The following is a 26070-nucleotide window of genomic DNA, read 5'->3' as shown; positions in this document are numbered from 1 at the left end:
CTATAGGCTATTTTAGTAATATAAATAACATGGGTTATCTTAATATATGATTAATTATAATATTACACCACCCAAATATGTATTTACTTCCTTCTAATTCTCTTAGTCAGTGCAGACTTGTTTAGCTTGACCGTTATGAAAAGTGATTAGTGTAGCCTGCATAAAAAAAGCCTTGAATATAAAACAACAGGACAAAAATATAGTTGATGACAAAATATAATCATTTCATGACTCTAGACACTTCTTTGTGAAGACAGTGACATAATACAGTGAAATAATATGTTATTTACCTATATAAAAACGGGTCTAATGTGCGTGGGTAAAATTTACCCGCATGGCGGTTTTAGGTATACAGCGACCCCCGGCGGTTCTAGTGTTAAATAGCTCATGTTTTCTTTATCATTTGTTGCCTCACTGCCCTATCAAGCAATGACTTTTGCATGTAGCGCTTGTGTATGAAGGTACCTCACGAAACTGATTTCAGACAAGGTCTCTGAGGCAGCATGACGGTTTAAAGGTGGGGTAGGAGATATTTAAAAAGTGCTGCTGGACATTGTTGATATTTGAAATCAACCTAAACAAACACACCCCTCTCTTGATTGCTCCACCTCCAAAACTCATCCTCCAATTCTAACCACCCTGTTTCGTGTGGTTCTCGAACCCCGATCACTCCTAAACCCAGTGTTACTCGCATGTGAAGGAATCAAAGCAGCCTCTGCGTCTGTTTCCAGGCCTTCCTGCTTAGCTCTCTCCAGCACTGGAAAGCTTTTCTTATATTAATGCGGGTTCTAAAGCACTTGCCCAGTCATAAGCCTTCATTCCAGTGATATTCTTTTGATCTCTTTCATATTGTGTCTCATCTGTGCTATGTGCTATGTCCGAACTGTTTGCATTTTATTTTATACGTATTATCTTTTTATTCTTTTTATTCCTTTTCCTGTTTTTATTTCATTTTTAATGTATTTTATATCTTTTATGTATCATCTTGCAATTCTGACTTTTAATGCATTTTAAATATTGCTGTCTGGTTGAAAGAGCTGGGAGAATTAGGAAGAAAGCATTGGTGATTAGGTTCAAATTTGGTAAATTTGGATAAAGGGACAAACCATGGGGAAATCTGAGCTGTAGTGCATGGTTAAGATATCTCTGGATTACAGTCAGGACACTTTCTAAAGGGGGAAATTTCCAAAGGGGAAATTTGAACTGCGTTGCATAGATAAGATATCTCCGGAAGGGGGATTAGGGCTGTGTGGTGCAGTTTGAGGTGTCTTGGCAAAAGGGGAGATTGAAACTTTGTTTATCAGTTTAAAGTGCATTAACAGGTAGCAATCCTGTCGTGTGAGGAAGATCCGTTTAGATCCACTCTGACGACAACAACAACAACAACAAAAATCTCCCTAAGACTTCCTAGCTCGTTCATCCAGATAGCAAAATTCTCTGTTTTTACTGTTATTTCTATTTCTTATGTTCTATTTTTATTCTTCTTCTTTATGTAAAGCACTTTGAATTACCATTGTGTATGAAATGTGCTGTACAAATAAAATTGCCTTGCCTTGCCTTGCCATCTGTCTTTCTGTCTCTATTGTGTTTTTGAAATATGGCTTACCCACCTTTAAAAAAAATAATAATATATGGTCTGAAAATGCAGTATTTTATTTTATTGGCTAACAGGGACACATTAGACTTGGATATTCAGAGGAAACATGAAAATTTCAAAGACAAGCTCCTAGAGATCTTCCAGGTAGGAAAACACATTTTCATACATGTTAAAAAAATATAACAAATAGGTTACTGAACATTTCTTGAACAAATACTAGAATAGAAATTTGAAGAACCCATAAATAACAACCAGATGTGGATCTGGTCAAATTGTGTTGTTCTGTATCTTTTTTCTTCCTTTGTTTGTAGGATCTTGAGAGCAAAATAATCGTGTTTCTGAAAAGTGAACTAGAAAAGTTTAAGAAAATATTACAAAAAGAGAACACACAATACTTTGTGAAGGACTTTAATGAGAATAGATGCAGTAGCAAAGAAGCAGCTCTTGATCTCACACTACATTACCTGAGAGAGATAAAGCAGGATGAAGCTGCTGATGCTCTAGAAGGTAAGAGACTCATGATCATCTGTCAGATTGACACTTCTAAATGTAGTAGAGAAAATTAAAACTAAAACTATCTATTGTTTTTGTTCCTATTTTTAGATGAGCTGTTCTTCATTCATCAGCTAAAATGTGGCCTAAAGAAGAAGTATCAATGTGTGTTTGAAGGAATTGCGAAGCAAGGTGACTCCACACTTCTGAATAACATCTACACAGATCTCTATATCACTCAGGGTGGCAGTGAACAGGTCAATACTGAACATGAAATAAGACAGATTGAAGTTGCTTTCAGGTGTCGTGAATCTCAAGAGATACAGGTTAAATGCACACAATTGTTTGAAGCACCTGAACAAGACAAGGAGATCCGAACTGTACTGACAAAAGGAGTCGCTGGCATCGGAAAATCAGTCTCTGTGCAAAAGTTTGTTCTGGACTGGGCTGAAGGAAAAGAAAATCAAGATATCAGTTTCATATTTCCTCTTCCATTTAGAGAGATGAATTTAAAGGAGAAAGAAAAACTAAGTTTGATGGACCTTATAACTCAGTTTTTCCCAGAAACAAAAGGACTGAACCTTACAAGAAGGAATCAGTTCAAAGTCCTGTTCATCCTTGATGGACTGGACGAATGTCGCCTTCCTCTGAAGTTTGATTGTAATGAGACGTGGAGTGATGTATCATCACCAGCTTCTCTGGATGTTCTCCTAACGAACCTCATGAAGGGAAATCTGCTTCCTTCTGCTCTCATATGGATCACCACCAGACCAGCAGCTGCCAGTAAGATTCCCCCTGACTGTATCGACCGGCTGACAGAGATACGAGGATTCAGTGATGCACAAAAGGAAGAGTACTTCAAAAAAAGATTTACAGATGAGAATCAGGCCAACACAATCATTGATCATGTTAAAAAATCAAAGAGTCTCTTTATCATGTGCCACATCCCAGTCTTCTGCTGGATTTCAGCCACTGTTCTTAAGAACATTCTGGAGGAGAAAAGAAAAAATAATGTGAAAACCAATCAGGCTGATGAGGTCTCTAAAACACAGCAGGAATCAAATGCTGAAGACACTCCCAAGACTCTGACACAAATGTACACACACTTTCTCCGCTTTCAGATCCAACAGAGCCGCCGAAAGTATGATGGAGAATACACACCAGATGTTTCCTGGGATAAAGACGCCATCCTTTCACTGGGAAAACTGGCATTTCATCAGCTGGAAAGAAACAACCTGGTCTTTTATGACACAGACCTGGAAGCCTGTGGTATTGATGTCTATAAGGCATCAGTGTACTCGGGCATGTGTACCCAGATCTTTAAGGAGGAAACGGGGATCATTTTTGGTACCATGTACTGCTTTGTTCACTTGAGCATTCAAGAGTTTATTGCAGCCCTTTATGCACATCTGTTTCTAGACATCAACAAGAAAAGTGTGTTTGTTCATGAGTCTACAGAACAGGAAAACAAAAATGAAACCATGATTGATTTTCTCAAGGCTGCAGTGGACAAGGCGCTCAAGAGTGACAATGGACACCTTGACCTTTTCCTTCGCTTCCTCCTCGGTCTGTCAGTCCAGTCCAATCGGCGACTCTTACGTGGTCTGTTAACACAGCAAGATGACAATGACCAGAGCAGCAAGAAAATAGTTCAGTACATCAAGGAGAAATTAGAAGATAATCTGCCTGCAGAGAGATCCATCAATCTGTTCTACTGTCTGAATGAACTCAATGACCAAACTGTAGTGAAAGAGATTCAGACCTACCTTAGCATGGGAAGTCTCTCATCTGGTGACTTTTCACCTGGAGAGTGGTCTGCTTTGGTCTTTGTGTTGCTGACATCAGAGGAAGAGCTGGAGGAGTTTGATCTTCAGAAATTCAAGAAATCAGACGAGTGTCTCATTCGATTATCGCCAGTCATCAAAGCCTCCAGAAGAGCTCTGTAAGTCCATTAATATATTTTGTAGTGGTGTGGTATTGGTGGTGGTGGGTGGTGGGTGGTGGTGGGGGGGGGGGGGGGGGGTTTATAATGCAATGCAATACATAAACAGGGTTTCCACAGGGCATTAAAAAGCAATAAAAGTCATTTAATGGATTTTGCAAAAATTAAGGCCTTAAATGGCATTAAAAATCATTACATTTTATTCCTACAGAAATAAACTTTTTTAGATAGTTTTAAATAAGAAAATAATACTACTACCAGTTTATTTTGAATATAGGCTTCATAATTAATAACAAGCGGAGCCAGTTTTTTAATTGCAAAATTGCTGTAACGCTGTTTTGGACAGCGGCGGGCTGGGTTCTGGATGAGTAAAATAGGGTGCTTCTCAGACGGAAGGGCCATGTTAGCAACTTTTTTCCAAGAAAGTGCATTGTGACAAATCTAGCGACTGCCACACAAGCGCAAGATCTTGCTTTTCTGCCGCCAACGCACCTCTCTCTGCGTCTGTTCTGTTCAGTGAGCAGCTTAGAAGTGCAGTGCATTCAGTTGAGGCTGTGCGCTCTGTCAGAGAGCAAATAAAATAAATAATATTGAGTGATCATTTTATCGAAAAATGGGCTACTTTCCCATAGACTGGAGTGAGATCATAGACATCACGTCTCTGTCGCGCTCTTTCCTGGCATTCACGCACCTCAGTTCAAGCAGAGCGCATGAACCAATCATCTCTTCCGCTTTACTAGTTAGTACAACAACCTCTGAAGGTATGTGGAAAGATACAGTACAACTTAACGAAATCCGTATCATGTCTCATGTGATCACTCAATGAGTGTTTCAACCGCAGAAATACGTCAATGAAACAGATTGTAAAAAATGTCACATTTACCATCCCATTTACCTCAGAAAGGCCGTTCAGTGTCAAAAAACGTTGGTTAGCTACAACAATGAACTTGGAACTTGGAGAGGAGCATTTTGCTTCATAAATGCACTATAGGCTATTGCATATCCCTTGTAATTGTACTTAACATTAGCTTCAGTATTGAATGCATGTTTGAATAAATCCATTTTGACAGCATTTAAATGTTTATATAGCCTAAAAAAAAGTAGAAACATAATTATGTCATATAAAATGTATTATATTGTTATTATAAAAACTTCTTTATGGGAAATTTATATGTAAGTAGCATACAAATCAATTAATTTTAATCTTTAATATTATAATGATGTACCAGCTGTGGTTTCCTTGTATAGTTTACAGTAAGGTTGCACGATAATCGTTAAAATGATAATCACAATTATTTTTGCTCAAAGTTATAATCACGAAATCTTATTAATCACGATTATGAAGGTGATTTTGTCAGACAAAGTCTCGATTATAAATCAGGATTATATATCAGGATTATAGTGCTGCTTTAACAAGTCAGGTCTCGACATTAACACTTGTCCATTAGTCCGGGATAAGTGGATTTTTTTGAAGGGGCAAGTGAAAGAGAATTTTACTTGCCCGGCCGGACAAGGAGCCTGATTAAAACGTCAACACGGGAAAAAAAAAAACCTTGGGAATCACCAAAACGCGAGAATGACTGATTTTATTACATTTAGTGTAAGTGGTGATTGATAGTGTATAATAATAGGCTGTATAAGTCACTTATGTTTTAGACGGAACATTGACTGTTTTTGTTTTAATTTTAGCAGCAAAAATATTTTCAAACAAAGATCACATTAGAACCATAGTGCAGAGGTCTTCAACCCTGTTCCCGGGGACCCACTGTCCTGCAAAGTTTATGTCCAATCTGCTTCAGCTCACCTGCTTGGGTATTTTTAAACATGCTGAAGCTTGATTAGCTGCTTCAGCTGTGTTTGATCTTAAAATTATCTTCAAGAAATATTCTCTAAGATCTTAAAGTGATCTTAAAGAAATCTTAAAGGTTATATAATATTTATGTTAATAAAACAATGGAAAATGTATTTATCTCTTCTGTGATGTAATTTATTTGTTTTGTAGGCTGAATAATTGTAACTTAACAGACAAAAGCTGTTCAGCTATGGCTACAGTTCTTGAATCAAATACCAATCTGAAAGAGCTGAACATGAACAACAATAAACTGCAGGATTCAGGAGTGAAGCTGCTCTGCACTGGACTGATGAATATAAAGTGTAAACTGGAGATACTGAGGTAAGTTTTGTTACAACAGATCACCATCCTTTCTCTTTTGGATTTTCCCACTTTTTTGTTTCTTTTTTCTGTTATTTGATTTTTTTTTAGTGAAAGTGTTCAAATAAATCCTGGTTGCCTGTATGACAGCCATTCTGGTGCAGGGAACAGGTGTAGCAGTCGAAGAGATGCTGGTAGCTGTAGGATAAAAGATTGGGTTTGATAATGTAATCTCAGCCTTGCAGATGAACAAAGGTTCCCAACCTCTTCCAGTTTGTGGCCCACGCAACCAAACATGTAGTTTTGCATGTCCCACTGCAAGAATTTAACTGACCTGACTATTTTTGTTGCATTGGCTAATAAGGACTTAGAAACAGAGATTGTTATCACAGTCTTTATTAGGGGTGTAACGATACGCTCAGGTCACGATATGTTACGTATCTCGATACGGAGTTCACGATACGATACGTATCACGATATTTTGAACAAAATGAAACTGAAATTCAAACATTAACAAATTTCAATCATTTTCCTTGTTGTACATACAAGATCACATTTCAAGGTTTAATAAAAACCTTCTGTATTCAAATTAACAACTGAATAGGTCTGTCTGTCACTGAAAAAGATTGTTACATTTAACATGAACTTAGAATTATGAATAGACGCCGTTCACATATCACACGCGTGGAAGGCGCGGCCGCACCTCTTCTCCTTCTTTCCAAAGCACTTGTGCTCCAGTGGCGTCGGTCGTTGCTATGCAACCATGAACTGAGCTCTCCAAGAGGATCAGGAAGTTTCTGCAAAGGATAAATGATTTCTAACCCTTGCATTAGCTTTATTACTAGATATGTTTATGGAGATAAGATATAAAAACCTCCCTGTACAGCTATGATCAGCTGTTTGGCTGAGCTTTTGATGTTTTGTTACGGAAAGGCAATAGCTGATCGGTTGATTCTTGTCACATGGCCTGCGGTGCGCTTGCGGCATTCTGAAAAGTTGAGAATTGTTCATCTCGATGCGCCTGGAAAACGCACCGGATGCGCGTCGCGACCACGTTGATCCCATTATGAGCGCGCCTGCCACGCGGCTACATTTGAAATAACCGACTTGCACGCGGAAAAGACGCAATATGTGAACGGCCCCGCGGAACTTCTTAAAGCAGAGCATCGCAAGCATCTTTTGCTTTTCTGTGAGCACAGCTGTTGCCAAGCAAGACTGACGCGAGAAACGTTTAAACCTGCTTGCAAGATTCAATGTGTGCCCGAAACACTTACTGAACTAGAGAGCTGATTGAGACACACCATTTGCGGTGACAACCGGTTTCTCTCACTGCCACCTTGCAGAGTAGGTCACGTCGGCAGCTCAACCAATAAGATTAGACTGCCGTCATATCGTAAAAGCATCACCATCACCCTACGATGCATATCGTAACATTTTTGCATCGCAAAATATCGTACTGCGATAAATCGTTACACCCCTAGTCTTTATTAAATAAACTGGCAATGAACAGAAAATGCAGATAATGGGTTACCTAGCCCAGGGCCAGTTCAATGTCAGTTAGTGGTATAAAGAATCACAAAACTCAGTTCAGAACATATTATGGTTTTTGGGTCACAGAATACAAATAATTAAAATACAAATAATTTTTTAAAGAAACTTTGCTTCCCAAAAGACTTTGATACCACAGCAAAAACATTATTAAAGGCAAATTAAAGTAAAAATAAGAAAATACAAATTAAAACATAGGAAAATACTATAGACCAGTTACAAAAAAACTATTTTACAACATATTTTTCTATATTTTAATTTGTATATTTATATCTTTCCACCCATACGATCATGGACTTCCTTATATACCATCTCCACAGACACACACTCATTGTCTGGTCTCATCCGTGTTACCACAATGACACCTGATCTCTCATCCTGTACTTTACCTCTCCTTTTGTGATCATCATCATCATCTACAGCTTTACCAGTGGCACTTCTCTAACACAGACCTTCTGTCCAAGATATTTCTACAAGCTAAGGCTACGTCCACACGAAGCCGGAGCTTACCCAATCCAATCTTTTTTTTCCTCATCTCAAGAAATATCTGTGACCACATGAAACCACTGAAATGACTTAAAACGATGTAGTATACATGCCAGACCAGTATGTGGCACTGTAATTCTGCCACAGAGATACACTTAAAACAGCAAATAAGACTTGTAGCATGCGAATAAACCTTGTAGCATGACATCATCATTTCACACAATATATAAAAAATAGCGGTTTCACCTTCCGAAAATGCTGGATCCGTCTGGACGAAACGCTTATCCAATACAAAATGTTGATGCATATTCACAAAAACCCATCTCTGTGTGGATGGGGCCTAAGTGTCTTACCTGTTGTTGGTTTACATTCCTGGAAATAAACATTTTGAACTCAGAGGAGAAGACTCAGAAACATCACGAGACATGATACTTTGAACTCAGTGTTATGACACTATGGAGAGCGATGCCACCGTTAATCCACCTTCCGATCCTTCTGCAGAATTCCTCCACTCACTTCAACAGTCGCTTGCATCGTTCAACTCCACACCCTCTTCGACGCTGGGTGGTGCGGTGTGTCCCATGGCCCAACCAGCGATGTTCTCTGGCACGTCAGAGGATTGCAGCGGCTTTCTATTACAGTGTTCTTTGTTGTTTGAAATGCAACCACAGCAATTTCCCATGGAAAGGTCCAAAATCACCTATATTATATCTCTGCTGTCGGGTAAGGTCCTGCAGTGGGCGAGAACCTTATGGAAATCGGATGCTCCAGTCACTCACTCTTTAGAAACTTTTATCACTCATATTAAGGAAGTTTTTGGTCAAGCCGCTCATGAACTGTCTGTGCATGATCAGCTTTATTTCCGTCAAGATAACACCACAGTAGCTGATTATGCCCTGCAATTTCGTACGCTCACTGCAGTTTGCGGCTGCAATGAGACGGCTTTACTCACTGCCTATCGTCAAGGTTTATCTCCATCTGTCCATGCTCAAATGGCCATTTATGATGACAGCGTAGAACTGGAAAATTTCATCTCCTGATCTGTAAGGATTGCTCAACTCCTCTCAGCGGTCGAAGTTAACACTGTGTCGCGGCATCCTCCAGCCGCAACATCATCTGCTAACCCTCCAGCACCCATTCATGAACCCATGCAAGTTGATTCCTACTACCTCACTCGTATGAAATGCCAAAGATGCATAAACCAACAACTATGTCTCCACTGTGGAGCTGGTGGCCATCTCATGGCAGAGTGCCCAGTACGACATGAGTACCATATGAGTTCTCCTGAATAGACTTATTGTTCATAACCCTTAACGGGGCTATATGTAAGATTTTTACTTTAGTAAAGCATAAAAATACCCCAATATGTTTGCAGATATTAGGAAACATGCTAAGTTTACCTACTTGACAAATTGTCTTTGATTTGGTCTGTGTGAAACCGCGTGCTGCCAGTTTATCCAATAGTATTTCGACATCACTACCTGACCTAAAAAGCCTCTGGATTCACCTAAAAATTTCTATAAATGACACCATATTAAATCAGGTAAATCAACTCATTAGCTTACAGTGTGTAAGTCTCCTCAGCTTTCATTGTCAATTGCGCTCTCTCTTGTTGTGCGTCCTTGGCCCTCCGCATCTTTGAATGAGGGGGCGGGGCAAACAATATTTTGAATTTGGACTGCAGTACGTATTTCGACCACTGGGTGTCATTCCTACATAGAGCCCCTTTAAAGGGTTTTGTTGGCTGATACCAAAGACCATCTCTGCCTCTCTTTATTAGACAGAGGCTCCTGGAAGGCTATACTAAAGCTTAAATCAAGTGTTGTTATATTAATAAATATGTTTACATTATTCATGATTTGACCAGTTGACATTACAAAATTCAATTCAATGATAAAGACCCATGTGACTCATTGAATCAAATGAAATCAAAATGAATGACAGTAAAAATGACTAAAAACATACAAATACTAACTTTACCATCAGTGGAAAACTACAACTTAGCTATCATCACTTTAAGCTAATCTTTTAGATCAAATAGATCATTTTTTTATATAAAAACATTATAAATACTTTATTAGTGTTATCCACAGGGTTTCCGTGGGGCATTAAAAGGCATTAAAAGTCATTAAATTTTATTCCTACAGGCTTTTTTTAGATAGTTTTGAAGAAAAATAATACTACAGGTTTATTTTGAATATAGTCTTCATAATTAATAACTTTGATTTGCTGTCGCAAAATATGAACATTGGTGTGATACACACGCAGAACCAGTTTGGCAATTGCCTCCGGCCGGTGCAAAATGCCATAATGCTGTTTTGGACAGCGGCCCAAGTAGACTCGCCAGTACTTCTGCACAAGCGCGAGATCTTGCTTTCATGCTGCAGGCACACCTCTATCTGCGTCTGCTCTGTTCATTTATTACATTTAGTGTAATTGGTGATCGATAGTGGATAATAATAGGTTATATAATATCATTTGAATAAATAACTCACTTATTAAGACGGTCACTTGCCGCCACCTGCTGGCAGTTTACTATAATTTTCACCTTCGACATTTCACATTAGTATTTTCAAAAAATATTTAAAACAATCTCATAATTATTTAATGCAGTTTTAATTTTTTTATTGTAAATGATTTGATTTGATAGCCCTGTAGTGTGGTATTATTCTAATTATTCACCCCTTATAAAAGGTTTAAAAAAAATTCAGGGTAAATATCACAAATATGCAGATTTAAATGTCAAAACTGCAATATTCTAAAATAATATTCAGAATAAAGAATATTCTGAGTCCATACAAAACAGAACTGGGATTGTGACAACAAGGCTTAATGTTGAGCCCTGCATGTAGTCTTAATGGACTGTGTTTCAGTCACTATTTCATATTGTCTGACAACAACAACAAAAAAAGAATTAGATTAAATAGTTTAATTGGGATTTTGTTTGCATTAAAACACATTACGTAAACACAAAGAGTAGCAGCAGAGAAGCAAACAAATCTAAAGTGCTGACACTTGGCAGAATATGAATGCAAGGTAATGACATAAATGAATATTCTAATTGCCATATGACGTTATATATCGACTTTTAACACACACACACATATTATACAGGTCCTTCTCAAAAAATTAGCATATTGTGATAAAGTTCATTATTTTCCATAATGTAATGATAAAAATCAAACTTTCATATATTTTAGATTCATTGCACACCAACTGAAATATTTCAGGTCTTTTATTGTTTTAATACTGATGATTTTGGCATACAGCTCATGAAAACCCAAAATTCCTATCTCAAAAAATTAGCATATCATGAAAAGGTTCTCTAAACGAGCTATTAACCTAATCATCTGAATCAACTAATTAACTCTAAACACCTGCAAAAGATTCCTGAGGCTTTTAAAAACTCCCAGCCTGGTTCATTACTCAAAACCGCAATCATGGGTAAGACTGCCGACCAGAAGGCCATCATTGACACCCTCAAGCGAGAGGGTAAGACACAGAAAGAAATTTCTGAACGAATAGGCTGTTCTCAGAGTGCTGTATCAAGGCACCTCAGTGGGAAGTCTGTGGGAAGGAAAAAGTGTGGCAAAAAACGCTGCACAACGAGAAGAGGTGACCGGACCCTGAGGAAGATTGTGGAGAAGGACCGATTCCAGACCTTGGGGGACCTGCGGAAGCAGTGGACTGAGTCAGACAGGTGGACAGGTCAAGCCACTTTTGAACCAGAAACAGCGGCAGAAGCGCCTGACCTGGGCTACAGAGAAGCAGCACTGGACTGTTGCTCAGTGGTCCAAAGTACTTTTTTCGGATGAAAGCAAATTTTGCATGTCATTCGGAAATCAAGGTGCCAGAGTCTGGAGGAAGACTGGGGAGAAGGAAATGCCAAAATGCCTGAAGTCCAGTGTCAAGTACCCACAGTCAGTGATGGTCGGGGGTGCCATGTCAGCTGCTGGTGTTGGTCCACTGTGTTTTATCAAGGGCAGGGTCAATGCAGCTAGCTATCAGGAGATTTTGGAGCACTTTGTGCTTCCATCTGCTGAAAAGCTTTATGGAGATGAAGATTTCGTTTTTTCAGCACGACCTGGCACCTGCTCACAGTGCCAAAACCACTGGTAAATGGTTTACTGACCATGGTATTACTGTGCTCAATTGGCCTGCCAACTCTCCTGACCTGAACCCCATAGAGAATCTGTGGGATATTGTGAAGAGAAAGTTGAGAGACGCAAGACCCAACACTCTGGATGAGCTTAAGGCCGCTATCGAAGCATCCTGGGCCTCCATAACACCTCAGCAGTGCCACAGGCTGATTGCCTCCATGCCACGCCGCATTGAAGCAGTCATTTCTGCAAAAGGATTCCCGACCAAGTATTGAGTGCATAACTGAACATAATTATTTGAAGGTTGACTTTTTTTGTATTAAAAACACTTTTCTTTTATTGGTCGGATGAAATATGCTAATTTTTTGAGATAGGAATTTTGGGTTTTCATGAGCTGTATGCCAAAATCATCAGTATTAAAACAATAAAAGACCTGACATATTTCAGTTGGTGTGCAATGAATCTAAAATATATGAAAGTTTAATTTTTATCATTACATTATGGAAAATAATGAACTTTATCACAATATGCTAATTTTTTGAGAAGGACCTGTATATATATACATATATATATATATATATATATATATATATATATATATATATATATATATGAACATTTAAGAGATGCTTACTGACCTTTCCACATGTTTTGGGGCTCCTTCAGGGTCTTCTTTTGATACAGTATTATGTCACATGACATAACAAAATGCATTATGGTCTAAAATGGTCATTGATGTCTGTTATCCAGGAATGACAAGAGAAATTTGGGGACAAAATTCTTTCCATCATAAAAATGTAAATAAACTTATTATTATCACTATATTTGTAAGTATCATTGAAAACATCAACACAATAATGCCCAAGTACATTTTAAATACTTTTATTCATATTTTTTACATTTTTGTCATATTTTTGTATTCAGATTTTAAGCCGGGACAGTTACCCGGAATGATATTTTGGGACTTTTGAGCTCAATAGCTCCTTAAAGATTAATTATTTATAATGAATACTTACATGAGTAATTAACAAGGGGAAGTCGAGTCATTTAATCTTATGCATTTAAAAATGTATGTATTTTTAATATTATGAATATACTTTGGACACCAGAATTGATACGCCACATCATTGACCAATATATATAATGTTTATGTAAAAACAAAACTAAAATAATGCAAAATATATTTACAGGTGCTGGTCATATAATTAGAATATTATCAAAAAGTTGATTTATTTCTCTAATTCCATTCAAAAAGTGAAACTTGTATATTATATTCATTCATTACACACAGACTGATATATTTCAAATGTTTATTTCTTTTAATTTTGATGATTATAACTGACAACTAAGGAAAATCCCAAATTCAGTATCTCAGAAAATTAGAATATTACTTAAGACCAATACAAAGAAAGGATTTTTAGAAATCTTGGCCAACTGAAAAGTATGAACATGAAAAGTATTGAGTGACATGTACAGCACTCAATACTTAGTTGATTAGTTGTCAATACTTACCTTTTGCCTGAATTACTGCAGCAATGCGGTGTGGCATGGAGTCGATCAGTCTGTGGCACTGCTCGGGTGTTATGAGAGCCCAGGTTGCTCTGATAGTGGCCTTCAGCTCTTCTGCATTGTTGGGTCTGGTATATTGCATCTTCCTCTTCACAATATCCCATAGATTTTTATGGGGTTAAGGTCAGGCGAGTTTGCTGGCCAATTAAGAACAGGGATACCATGGTCCTTAAACCAGGTACTGGTAGCTTTGGCACTGTGTGCAGGTGCCAAGTCCTGTTGGAAAATGAAATCTGCATTTCCAAAAAGTTGGTCAGCAGCAGGAAGCATGAAGTGCTCTAAAACTTCCTGGTATATGGCTGCGTTGACCTTGGACCTTAGAAAACACAGTGGACCAACACCAGCAGATGACATGGCACCCCAAACCATCACTGACTGTGGAAACTTTACACTGGACCTCAAGCAACGTGGATTGTGTGCCTCTCCTCTCTTCCTCCGGACTCTGGGACCCTAATTTCGAAAGGAAATGCAAAATTTACTTTCATCAGAGAACATGACTTTGGACCACTCAGCAGCAGTCCAGTCCTTTTTGTCTTTAGCCGCTTCTGATGGTGTCTGTTGTTCAAGAGTGGCTTGATGTAGTGGTGTGTTTTCTGCATTGTGTCGTAATCAAAGACAGACTGCGAAAAATCTTGTCATCAGGTCCTCATTTTATTCTGTATAACACAAATGGCAATATATGGGGACTTGTGCAGCATATAAACAGCGTGCGGCAGCAATGCACAACGCGTTGTGATGTCTCATGCAGACTGGGCAATATACTTTTTACAAAATGCATTTTAAGAACATAGAGCAATAATGCATGTACCTGTATAACACAAATGGCAATATATGAGGACTTGTGCAGTATATAAACAGTGTGCGGCAGCAATGCACGACACTGTGAAAGAGAGAAAATTACAGATATTAAAAGTAACTTAAAGAAAAATAATTAACGAAACATCTGAATGTACATCACCGAGGGGTTTTGAATTACAATCATACAAATATATCATGTGAATTCAGCTGTTACATGAAACATGGCCTTAATTGAATCACCGCAAAAACTTTGTGCGACTTACCGCTGTGACGTCTCATGCAGACTGGGAAGCAGCAAAGTGCACCAACCCCCCAAGTCAGCATGGTGGCAGGAAACCCCAAATATGGTCATGGCAAGTGGAATCACAAAATAATTGTCTAAATACATAACTGCTACATTGACACAAGACAATGCGACAGCTGAAACCCATGTCTTGCATACGTCTGTGCGTAGTGGTTCTTGAAGCACTGACTCCAGCTGCAGTCCGCTTTGTGAATCTCCCCCACATTTTTGAATGGGTTTTGTTTCACAATCCTCTCCAGGGTGCGGTTATCACTATTGCTTGTACACTTTTTTCTACCCCATCTTTTCCTTCCCTTCGCCTCACTATTAATGTGCTTGGACACAGAGCTCTGTGAACAGCCAGCCTCTTTTGCAATGACCTTTTGTGTCTTGCCCTCCTTGTGCAAGGTGTCAGTGGTTGTCTTTTGGACAACTGTCAAGTCAGCAGTCTTCCCCATGATTGTGTAGCCTACAGAACTAGACTGAGAGACCATTTAAAGGCCTTTGCAGGTGTTTTGAGTTAATTAGCTGATTAGAGTGTGGCACCAGGTGTCTTCAATATTGAACGTTTTCACAATATTCTAATTTTCTGAGATACTGAATTTGGGATTTTCCTTAGTTGCCAGTTATAATCATCAAAATTAAAAGAAATAAACATTTGAAATATATCAGTCTGTGTGTAATGAATGAATATAATATACAAGTTTCACTTTTTGAATGGAATTAGTGAAATAAATCAACTTTTTGATGATATTCTAATTATATGACCAGCACCTGTATTTGTATAAAAATGTTCCATCTAATTTTGTGATGTAATTTATTTGTCTTGTAGGCTAAATGATTGTAACTTAACAGACAAAAGCTGTTCAGCTCTGGCTGCAGTTCTTGGATCAGATACTAGTCTGAAAGAGCTGAACATGAACAATAATAAACTGCAGGATTCAGGAGTGAAGATCCTCAGCACTGGACTGATGAATATAAAGTGTAAATTGGAGATATTGAGGTAAGGTTGGTTACAACAGATCAGCACCCTTTGTCTTTGGTTTTCCCACTTTTTTCTTTTTTCCCCTGTTATTTGCTTTTTTAGTTAAAGTGTTCAAAAAAGGTTTCACCACATGAAATTCGGGTCCTGGTTGGTGGCATGACAGCCATTCCAGTGCAAGGAACAGCCTCCGTATCCCTTTGTAATGGGTGCAGGTTCATGCCAGAGGCCGGTATAGCAGTCAAAGAGATGCTGGTAGCCATAGGACAAAAGATTGGTTTCTTATCACTATTTCAAATGTTTTGCTGCTTGTTTCTAACATTGTCATCATAAAAGAACTTCTAAGATTTGCGAAAATTGCAAGCCCCATGAGGATGATTTCTTAAGGGTGCAAAAACAAGACACTGAAGCATGAACTTTAAAAGCTTCATTTTGAGTTCATCACAGAGATAATTTGTAAATGGTTCACACAAGCACAGAATCTGAAATGTTTTGAATGTGGCTATTTCAGACATAAGCATTTCTCATGTCCACATAGAGATGTGCGTGATGACCCTTAGCCTCCACTGCTTACATCTACAGTGAAAGAATCAAATGGAGAACTTGTAAATGAATCAAGTGAAATAATCAAATGGAGAATTTGCCAGCCTGTACAGTGAGCTTCTTGAGACTCCAGAGACACCAGCAGGTTTAAATACCTGTTTGCTGCTCAACATTTACCTAAGTAGACCTGGCAAACTACTCAACAAACCTATCTGAGATTGTTATCTAAAAAGACATGGAAAATAAAACAAACAAACACTTTCTTTGAAACACGAAAATCTGAATATTTATTTTATGTCACTTGCATAATAATTTCAAATACAATTTGTGTGTATATATATATATATATCATGTTTAATGTCATTTTTTATAGCACAGATTAATGGGCAAGTTAGGAGGAAAGGCAGCTCGTCTAAATGCAGTTCCCTTTCAGTTGGTCACGTTCGACGTACGTCAGTACTAACCGACGGATTGGGATATCGCCAGATAGCCCTATCAGCTTCGAGTGAAATTAAACAAGCCAATGGAATTGCAGGTGACTTCACCGCCCCTGCAAGATGGGTATAAATACGGAAGTGGATACAGTCGCACTTTGTCTTTCATTTCGTTGTGTTATGGCTATTGACTGAGAGTGAATTTCTCAAGCCTTTGAAGAGCCTCGTTTCTCTGTGCTCGTGTTAAGGCACACTACAGCAAAGCTGCGAGCCTTTCACAGAGCAAGCTATTTATACAGCTCTCAACTGCTGTTTTCTCAGCATTGTTATCACCATATTTGCAATTTGGGCTGGTTCCTCTGTGCGTGTGACTGAGGGAGTGGTGTACCTGCAGTCACCTCGTGGCTGTTCCCTGTGTGCTTCAGCACAAAGATCAAGAGCTGAATTTCCCCCTTCTAAAAGACCTTCAGAGACGAACACTGTGTCTTTTTTAAGATGTAATTTCATCTGCACGTTATTGGATGCGGTCATTCCCTGGTCCCCGCTGATGGTCACAATTGCTGTCGCATGGCTGGGCGTTCAGCATTCTGAGGCAGCCTTTGTGGATAGTTCATGTTCTCACTGCAAGAACATGACTATCTCAGTGTTGAGGTCTAGACTCTCGTTCTTTGGTTCTCAGGGAGTAGTGGGTTCCCTCCCCTATGTCTCATTCAGCCATTTTCTCTGGCTCTGGTCGGGGGAGCGGCACGTCTGCGTGATTGAAGGGTGACCTGAGGATCACGGTTAGGGCTTAGGGCTTCCTACACAAATATGCATTCTCCCCAGTGAGCCCTCTAGCACAGCTCCTGTGCAAAGTCAGGGAGGATAAGGAGCAGGTCTTGCTAGTGGCTCTGTATTGGCCCACTCTGACCTGGTTTCCGGATCTGAAGCTCATTGCGACTGCGCCTCCTTGGCCCATTCCTCTGAGGAAGGGCCTTCTGACTCAGAGACGGGGCACCCTCTGGTACCTGCGTCCGGACCTGTGGAAACTCCATGTCTGGTCCCTGGACGGGATGTGGAGGTTCTAATTGATCTACCCCAGTTGGTTGTAGAGACTATCACTTCTGCTAGAGCTCCTTCTACGAGGAACGTCTATGCCCTGAAGTGGAACCTGTTCGTAAAATCTGATCATGTTCGGTCAGGTCAGAGCTTTCCTTCCTGCAAGAGGGCTTGGAGCGAAGGCTGTCTCCCTCCACCCTCATGGTGTATGTTGACTCTATTGCCGCACATCTATAAGGCCCACCCAATCGGCCCAACAGCGGTTTCCCACAGGACGGGGAAGGTTTCTTGCGCATTCGGTCTTTTCAGTGTCAGTTTAGAATGTCAACTGATTATTGGTCATTTGTATAATAATTTAGCTATACATTTGAATATTCTATTTTACTCTTTACTCTTATTGTACTCGCTCATTCGGTTCTCAGAGTCGCACAGGGTCCTCACCATTCATTAATTATGCGGGCCCATGATCACAAACTCGCCAGTCTTGGTCACTAGACAGAGGTAATTGACTATACTGTTTAGAAGGCAGCTTCATGCTTGCTCTATCTAAATGTATTTGTTTAGTCCCCATAGATCTGTATACACTTGAATTAAAGTAACACTATCTCTAGTCAGAGATCACAACCACTACTACAGAAAAGCCGACCAATATTACTTCTCTTATAGTAGCTTTAGTTTGGTTATGCCATGGTTTCCCATGTACACTTAACTAGAGTAACATTACATTAAACAGAGGTAAGGCTCACCCTATTTAGGTTGGCTGATCAACATTTTGTTGTCCTAAACAGAAATTCCCTTTTTAGCCTTTACAGTCTAAGTACACTTGAACTAATGCCAAGTGTTAGTCGGAGCTCTAAAATGAATGCTCTGTAGGGACTGTTGGTGTGCCCTACGCTCCACTCAAAACTGGACTTTAGTCCATTACTAACCTGACGCAGATTTGCGGTAACAATGGATACATCGTAATCTACTGAAGTCAATGATTTCAGAGTAAGTCAGAATAAAATCAAATGTGACAATTTATTAGTCAGGTAAATGTATCATGCCAATTACATAATCAATTCAAAGATGATCAATACAAAACTTTTGGGTGAATTTCAGGTCATCTCTGCATGTAGAGAGAAGAGATGTGGGAAGAGGGGGTGAAGGAAAGGAAATGTAGATTAAGGCAGGTGTGAGGTGTGATTAACTCAGTGTGATTGCGTCTCGGATGGGGATGTTAATTCTGCAAGAGAGAGTCCAAATGTTATTTCCTTTGTTTTCTCAAAGAGTACCCTCTCTTGGTCCAGATAGTCCAGCATTAGTCTTACACATCACGATGCAGTTGATGGTAAGTCTTTGAGGAAGCATGACCTGATCGTCACGTTCCTGAGGGGGTCGAGGACAATGAATCCGCCTTGCCCCTTCCTCTATACCCTCTTGGGATCTCTCCCTGGTACTTACATCTCTCCAGGGTCATCCCTTCGAGCTTTTGCTGTCAGTGGAGTTAAAAGTACTGTCCCTTAAGACCGTTCTCCTGGTTGCATTGGCCTCAGTTAAGAGGGTAGGGGACCTGCACGCATTTTCAGTCAAAGAATCTTGCCTGGAATTCGGGCCCGGTGACTCTCATGTTATCTTGAGACCCTGGCCTGGATATGTGCACAAGGTTCTTACCACTCCCTTCAGAGATCAGGTAGTGAACCTGCAAGCGCTGCCTTCAGAGGAGGCAGACCCAGCCCTGGCTTTGCTTTGTCCTGTCCGCGTTCTGCGCCTGTATGTGGATAGAATGTGAAGTTTAGGACCTCAGATCAGCTCTTTGTCTGTCACAGAAGCCAGCAGAAGGGAAATGCTGTTCCAAGAAGAGGATAGCCCACTAGATAGTGGATGTCATCGCCTTGGCTTATCAGTCCCAAGGTGTGACTTGCCCACTCGGGTTAAGAGCTCACTCCACTAGAGGAGTTGCCTCTTCCTGGGCGCTGGTACTCGGCGCCTCGCTGACAGATATCTGTAGAGCTAAGGGCTGGACAACACCCAACACGTTCACTAGATTCTATAGCCTTCATGTGGAACTGGTATCTTCCTGTGTACTCGCTTCTAGTAGCCGGCAACGTGAAATACCCATTCTAGTGTTGGCTTGCTATGCCATTCCTGCCCCCTGGGCCGGATACATGCAATAACTGCTCCAGTGAGTTCCCTGCCTGTCAAACCCTGTCGAGTTCCTCTGCCTCCCCTTGTGGCTCGGACATTGCAGAGTGTCTGATGCTAGGCTAAACGTCCGTCACTGATGTTGATTTTTGGGCTGGGTGCCATATGTTGTGACCCCTCCACGTGAGTGGTCCCATACGTGTATTCTCCACAGCTAAACTCCCTACTGCTTTCCCTAGTCTTTCCCTTAGCAGAGTCAATTCTTCTGTCACCTGTCAGATGAGTCTTCCCCTATCTCTAGGCTGGAACCATCCCAGGAACTCCATATGCGTACTGCCCACAGCCAGTCCATATGTGGGTAGGTTGTGGCCTCCGCAGTGGCCTCTATGGGTTCGCTTCCCCAGTGTTGATTAAGTCTTACTGAGTGGGTCTTGTGAAACAGCAGTAGACTCTCTCGGTGGCTGGAGCATATGCTGGGCACTGGAAAGGGTCAGTAACTGTGGCGTTTTATTTGGGATCCCAATTCATCGCTCACTACTAACATACATCTGATGTGACCAACTGAAAGAAACCTATTGGACGTTCGTACATCCCGTCGCCACAGTTTCTGTGTCTTCGCTGTTAGGGTTAGGAACTGAGAACCAGTTCTCATCTGGAACCGGTTGTGTTTTTTGAAAAAAACTGGAACCATGCAAGATTTCTACGTTTTGGTTCCGAAAACGGTTCTGGTGTGATGGATGGTCGAAGTGCAGGGAGCGTATACTTTAATAGAGACGCCTCACCTCATGAATATTATAGCAATGAATGTACTGAAAACCCTTCTCGCTGCACAACGTAACATTTCAATTTTGTTTTGTTTTTTGTTGTTTATTTTATTTATAGACCACAATTAAACTTCCTGTAAAGTCATTTTAAAGTATGTGTTCTGAGTTTGTCACACCAAAGAAAAATGTGTTATTAACCACCCAGCCAAATTTGAATGATTAAAAAAATCTGCAATTAAATGAAATAAGTTATAAAAATCTCGAAAAAAATAGGCAGCGCTGTCTGCTCTCAAACGCAGGGGGGGTGTCCGCTGTCGGCGCTGAAACCACGCCCACTCGTGAGAGCTGCTGTCTTAACTTACTTGAGTCTAATGAGTCAAACATACTGATGCATATTAAACAAAAGAATCACGTTAGAGGGTTGCACTTTTTAGTAGACTACCTACTAAATATAACATAAGCACACACGACAACTTACACTCATTGGGCACGTACTGCCGGACTGTTGTCGAGTCGACAAATGACGGTGCCACGAGACGGGAGGATGAAGGCTGGGACGGGAGAGACTCTGTCCGGCCCCATATATCATCGGTTATCGTCGGGACGGTAAGAAGGCCGAGGCGGGAGGGGGGGCCGAGGTCTGTTCAGTCACATTCACCAAAAACAGCGGATTATCTGTGAATCCCAGCTGTCTGATGAAAGTTTGTAAAATTATCCTGTGTAGAACGATCACTTTAGAATCCTTCATATCATCATTTTAGGAAATTTAAATAAGGAGACCAAGCATATTATATATTATAACAACCATGTAATATGCATTTGCGTGACGAAGGCATTACTAGCTAAATGTGCAAAGGGCTGTATAACTGTAATGACACTCGAGATTGAGCGAGTGAACCGTTGTAGAGTTAGAGGCTGCGCCACGCTCGGTGCGTCATCGACAATTATATAGTGTTAGGGGAGGGGCTATGCTCGGGGGATGATGTGCGTCATCAGACCCCCGTTATAGCTCCGCCCAAAAAATCCTGAGCAGAGACTTGGTGAAAAACTGTTTAACGCTCTAACTTCACAATTAAGCATTACACAATTCTGAGACTTTGTAATGTGTTTCAGCAATACATTTGTAACATTTATAAAGTGTTTAGAAAGAATTTTCAGAATTGACTTTACAGGAACTTTAAAACAACACCAGGTTGACCAATGTGCTGTACAATAATAACTAGAAAAAGGAGAACAACAGCACAAGAATAAGGAGGAGATAAAACAAACATCATAGGCAAGAAACTCACTTTGTTCTCTCAATGTGTTGAGCTAAATGCCAACTCTAATAAATACAATTTCAGTTTCCTTTTAACTCCCTGAGGTCTGAAAACGCGCCGGTGCGTTTTGCAGGATTTTTTTCACATTGCAGCAAAACAGACTTAAAATACTCCATCATTTCTTGTCATAGAGACATAAGTAATATATCAATTGAAACTATAGAATGTCTTCTTTTATTTGTGTACACTCAGAGTAAAAAAACAATGTTGTGCTTTTTGTAAAATAAAGAAAACTAACATGATGCATGATCTCTCTTCTCCCTCTGCACGAAGTCCAATCTGATAGTTCTCCGAAAATGAACTTTAACTTAGTAAATACTAATCACACAAAAAATACACTTATGTCTAAATACACGTTGAAATGTCAGGTTTTAAATCATGCAAGTCAAATCGAAAACAAACATTCTGTGTTTATGTAATCTGTATGAAAAGAGAGCCATGTCAGAAGTCTGTGATTCAGCCCATTATCCGCTAATGCAACCACACCCACGGAGCCAGCTCAATCGTGTATTTATTGTACTGAAAAGTGTTTATCTGGATGTTTAAGCCATGGTTAGCGACCTCTAGAAGACATGCCGTTAGTTCCTGGTTCCTTTTCTTCTTTATATGAAGGTGTACAGAGAGTGTACAGAGAGCGCCCTCCGGCTGCAAGTATGAATTGAAAACACCATTCCTGAAATGTCCTCTTATTCTTTAGAATAATTTGTGGACTAAAGGTGTACAGAGCACCCTCCGGCTGCAAGTATGAATTGAAAACACAGTATCCAGCACTCATAGTGATGATAATAAATATATTGAATAAATATTACTCCTCAGTATAGAATATTGTCATAAACATATAAGAATCCATCAATATTTCTCCAAATGTGCATGCTTTAAAGCTAAAAGCCTATATGAAATGCCATAGAGGAAACATAATTGTTCAGACACTTTGCATCACAATAATACATTATATTTTAAAGAATATAATAGAATACCATTATTTTAAATTGAGCTGAGACATTTTTTCACAGCCTACCTGACTGAAAGGCCTCATTAATATGCAAGTCATTTCAGGTCATTATTATGTGTTTCTTTTGTCTTCTCAGGTGTAAATGACCCATTATTCATGACGATTCACGCCTCCACGCATACTGTGTTTCTTGACAAAAAGTGTCTTACAAAAACTAAATCAATATATTGTTTTATATGAACAAGTAGGCATTATAATTTTTACATAATTTTGAAGCAAAAACTCTAGTCTACAACCTCCAATACCCAGAAGTCTTGTGAACACAGATTTAATATACTTTTTTTGGCCTTATTTCAGTGACTTAAGTTTTTTGTTTTTTCAATAACCATGCATAAACATTATTCCTTCAAAAATACAAACATGTACATACATGTTCCTCACATATTATGGTAGCCTAGTTTGTGCTGAATACAGTGTAATGACACTTTTGTCATTAATATGTTTATGAACAACTGAAAAAAGCACAAATGTCAGGGCATGTCAAAACTTCTCCAAGCCCCAAATCAGCCTCAGACTCCAGAGGGTTAAAAGAACCCAAAGTAGGTAAAAGTCTAAGATACAAAGGCAAGCTATTCCAGCACTTCGGAGCCACCACTGAAAATACCCGGTCACCTCCTATTTTTAATCTAGTTTTAGGGACATCTAGAATCATCTGGTTTGATGACCTTAAGTTCCTTTGAGGTTTATATAAATGCAGAAGATCACTTAAATAAGAAGGAGCCAAATTGTGTAAGACTTTATAAACTAAAATAAGTCATTTAAAATCGACCCTGTAGTGAATCGGAAGATAATGTAAAGTAGCTAAAATGGGTGTTATATGCTTACGATGTTTACGAACACCCTTCAACAACCTAGCAGCGGCATTTTGCACCAACTGCAGACAAGTTAACAGTGATTGGCTCACACCTGCATACGAAGAATTACAGTAATCCAATCTTTTGAAAATAAAAGCATGGATAAGCTTTTCAAGATTGCTAGGTGACAGAAACGGTTTAACCTTAGCTAATAATCTCAGTTGGGTGCCAATAGGTGGCAACAAATGTACTGTAAAAAATGTGTCTATCACTGAATCATTCTTTCAGAAACAAGTCTTTATGAAACCAACTTAAAAAAATATTCTGTTTCACCTGTCTGGATCTTACATGTGTTCGAGCATCTTATCTAATTTGTGGTAACACTTTATAAGGTTCATTTATGAACTAGCCATGAGTAATACCGTTGTTACTGTGTTTGTTAATCTTTGTTAATGTTAATAAAAATACAGCCGTTCATAGTTTGTTCATGTTACTTCACAGTGCATTTAACTAATGTTAACAAATACAACTCTTGATTTTAATAATGTATTGTTGAAATTATCATTAACAAAGATTAATAAATGCTGTAGAAATGCAGTTCATTATTAGTTCATGTTGATGTCATTAACTTATTTTAACTAATGAACCTTACTGTAAAGTGTTAACGAATTTGTTGAGATTAACAGTCACAAATTCATTTTACAACATTAATAAACACAAAAAGGACTGTTTGAGTCGAGTATTGTGAATTTTTCCCTTACTACTGTTTTTATTAGTTAATTAATTATTTTAATGTAACCTGGAATCATGGAACCGGAAAATTTCTCATGATTCCCAACCCTATTCGTTGTAGTGTAGACTCAGGTTGTCTCCTCAGCGATAAACAGAGTGCGATTGCATCCGCTTCCGTATTTATAACCACCTTGCAGGGGCGGTGGGCACTATGCTTGTTTAGTTTCACTCTAAAGCCCCAGGTATACTTTAGCCATCCACATTCGTGCACTGTCCACATTACGTAATTTTCGTCATGCAGAGGGCTCGCGGCCAGCCGCACACCACGTCCGAGTGCAGCCCAAGTTTTGAGACCGCGCGGACGGTGCACATGCAACAGCGCATGCACAAGCAGTCCACTAGGTGGCAATACGCATAGTACTGAGCACAATGTGTAGTTGTCGAAGAAGAATGTATAAAGAGTGATTCAAAAACAAGACGAGTAAACACAGAAGCATGCCTTCTCCATCGTTTTTGATACCTGTTCTCTTGGTGTATATTCTGAACTATGTTGCAATGGTATATGCACTATTTTTCTTCTCCGATCCTGCCCAGCGAATGTCCCGTTGATGACATGATCTCTGGTAAAAGTATAGAAAAAATTGTACTGCGCATGTGTCGAACTCGGTCATCCGTGCACATCTGTGGTTTATTATATTTTGAAAGATGAGCAGACGCGTCTGGGTGCGGAAAGTGAAGTATACTCGGGTATACAACCTATTCTAAATCCCATAATCCTATCCAATACATAAAATAGATAAAAATGAGTTTGAGGCAAAAGTCGAAGTTAAAGGTGCCATCGAACGTTTTTTTTACAAGATGTAATATAAGTCCAAGGTGTCCCCTGAATGTGTCTGTGAAGTTTCAGTTTTAGAAAGATTCAGGCTGCTAGCCCTTTAATTGCTTGTGCTCTCCGCCCCCTCCCAAGCTCTCGACTCTATCATTGCATAAACAAAGTTCACACAGCTAATATAACCCTCAAAATGGATCTTTACAAAGTGTGCGTCATGCAACATGTCTAATCGCGTAAGTATGGAATTTATTTGGATGTTTACATTTGATTCTGAATGAGTTTGATAGTATGCTCTGTGGCTAAAGCTAACATTACACACTGTTGGAGAGATTTATAAAGAATGAAGTTGTGTTTATGCATTATACAGACTGCAAGTGTTTAAAAATGAAAACAGCGACGGCTCTTGTCTCCGTGAATACAGTAAGAAACGATGGTAACTTTAACCACATTTAACAGTACATTAGCAACATGCTAACGAAACATTTAGATAGACAATTTACAAATATCACTAAAAATATCATGATATCAG

General features: G+C 39.4%; 1 protein-coding gene across 3 annotated transcripts in view; it reads left to right on the top strand.

Annotated features, from left to right (window-relative positions):
- Positions 1–26070, top strand: part of LOC125246085 (NACHT, LRR and PYD domains-containing protein 12-like) — a 65093-nt gene that overhangs the window by 19640 nt on the left and 19383 nt on the right. For all 3 annotated transcript variants that reach the window (XM_048156930.1, XM_048156931.1, XM_048156929.1), the window contains exons 6-10: positions 1672–1741; positions 1909–2104; positions 2201–4031; positions 6034–6204; positions 15800–15970. In XM_048156930.1, the coding sequence (XP_048012887.1) occupies positions 1672–1741; positions 1909–2104; positions 2201–4031; positions 6034–6204; positions 15800–15970 (2439 nt within the window). The remainder of the gene's footprint in view (positions 1–1671; positions 1742–1908; positions 2105–2200; positions 4032–6033; positions 6205–15799; positions 15971–26070) is intronic.

This window comes from Megalobrama amblycephala, linkage group LG14 (assembly GCF_018812025.1).
Source record: "Megalobrama amblycephala isolate DHTTF-2021 linkage group LG14, ASM1881202v1, whole genome shotgun sequence".
Lineage (NCBI taxonomy): Eukaryota > Metazoa > Chordata > Actinopteri > Cypriniformes > Xenocyprididae > Megalobrama > Megalobrama amblycephala.
The sequence above is the reverse complement of the archived record's forward strand: the minus strand, read 5'-3'. Positions and strand labels throughout refer to the sequence as shown.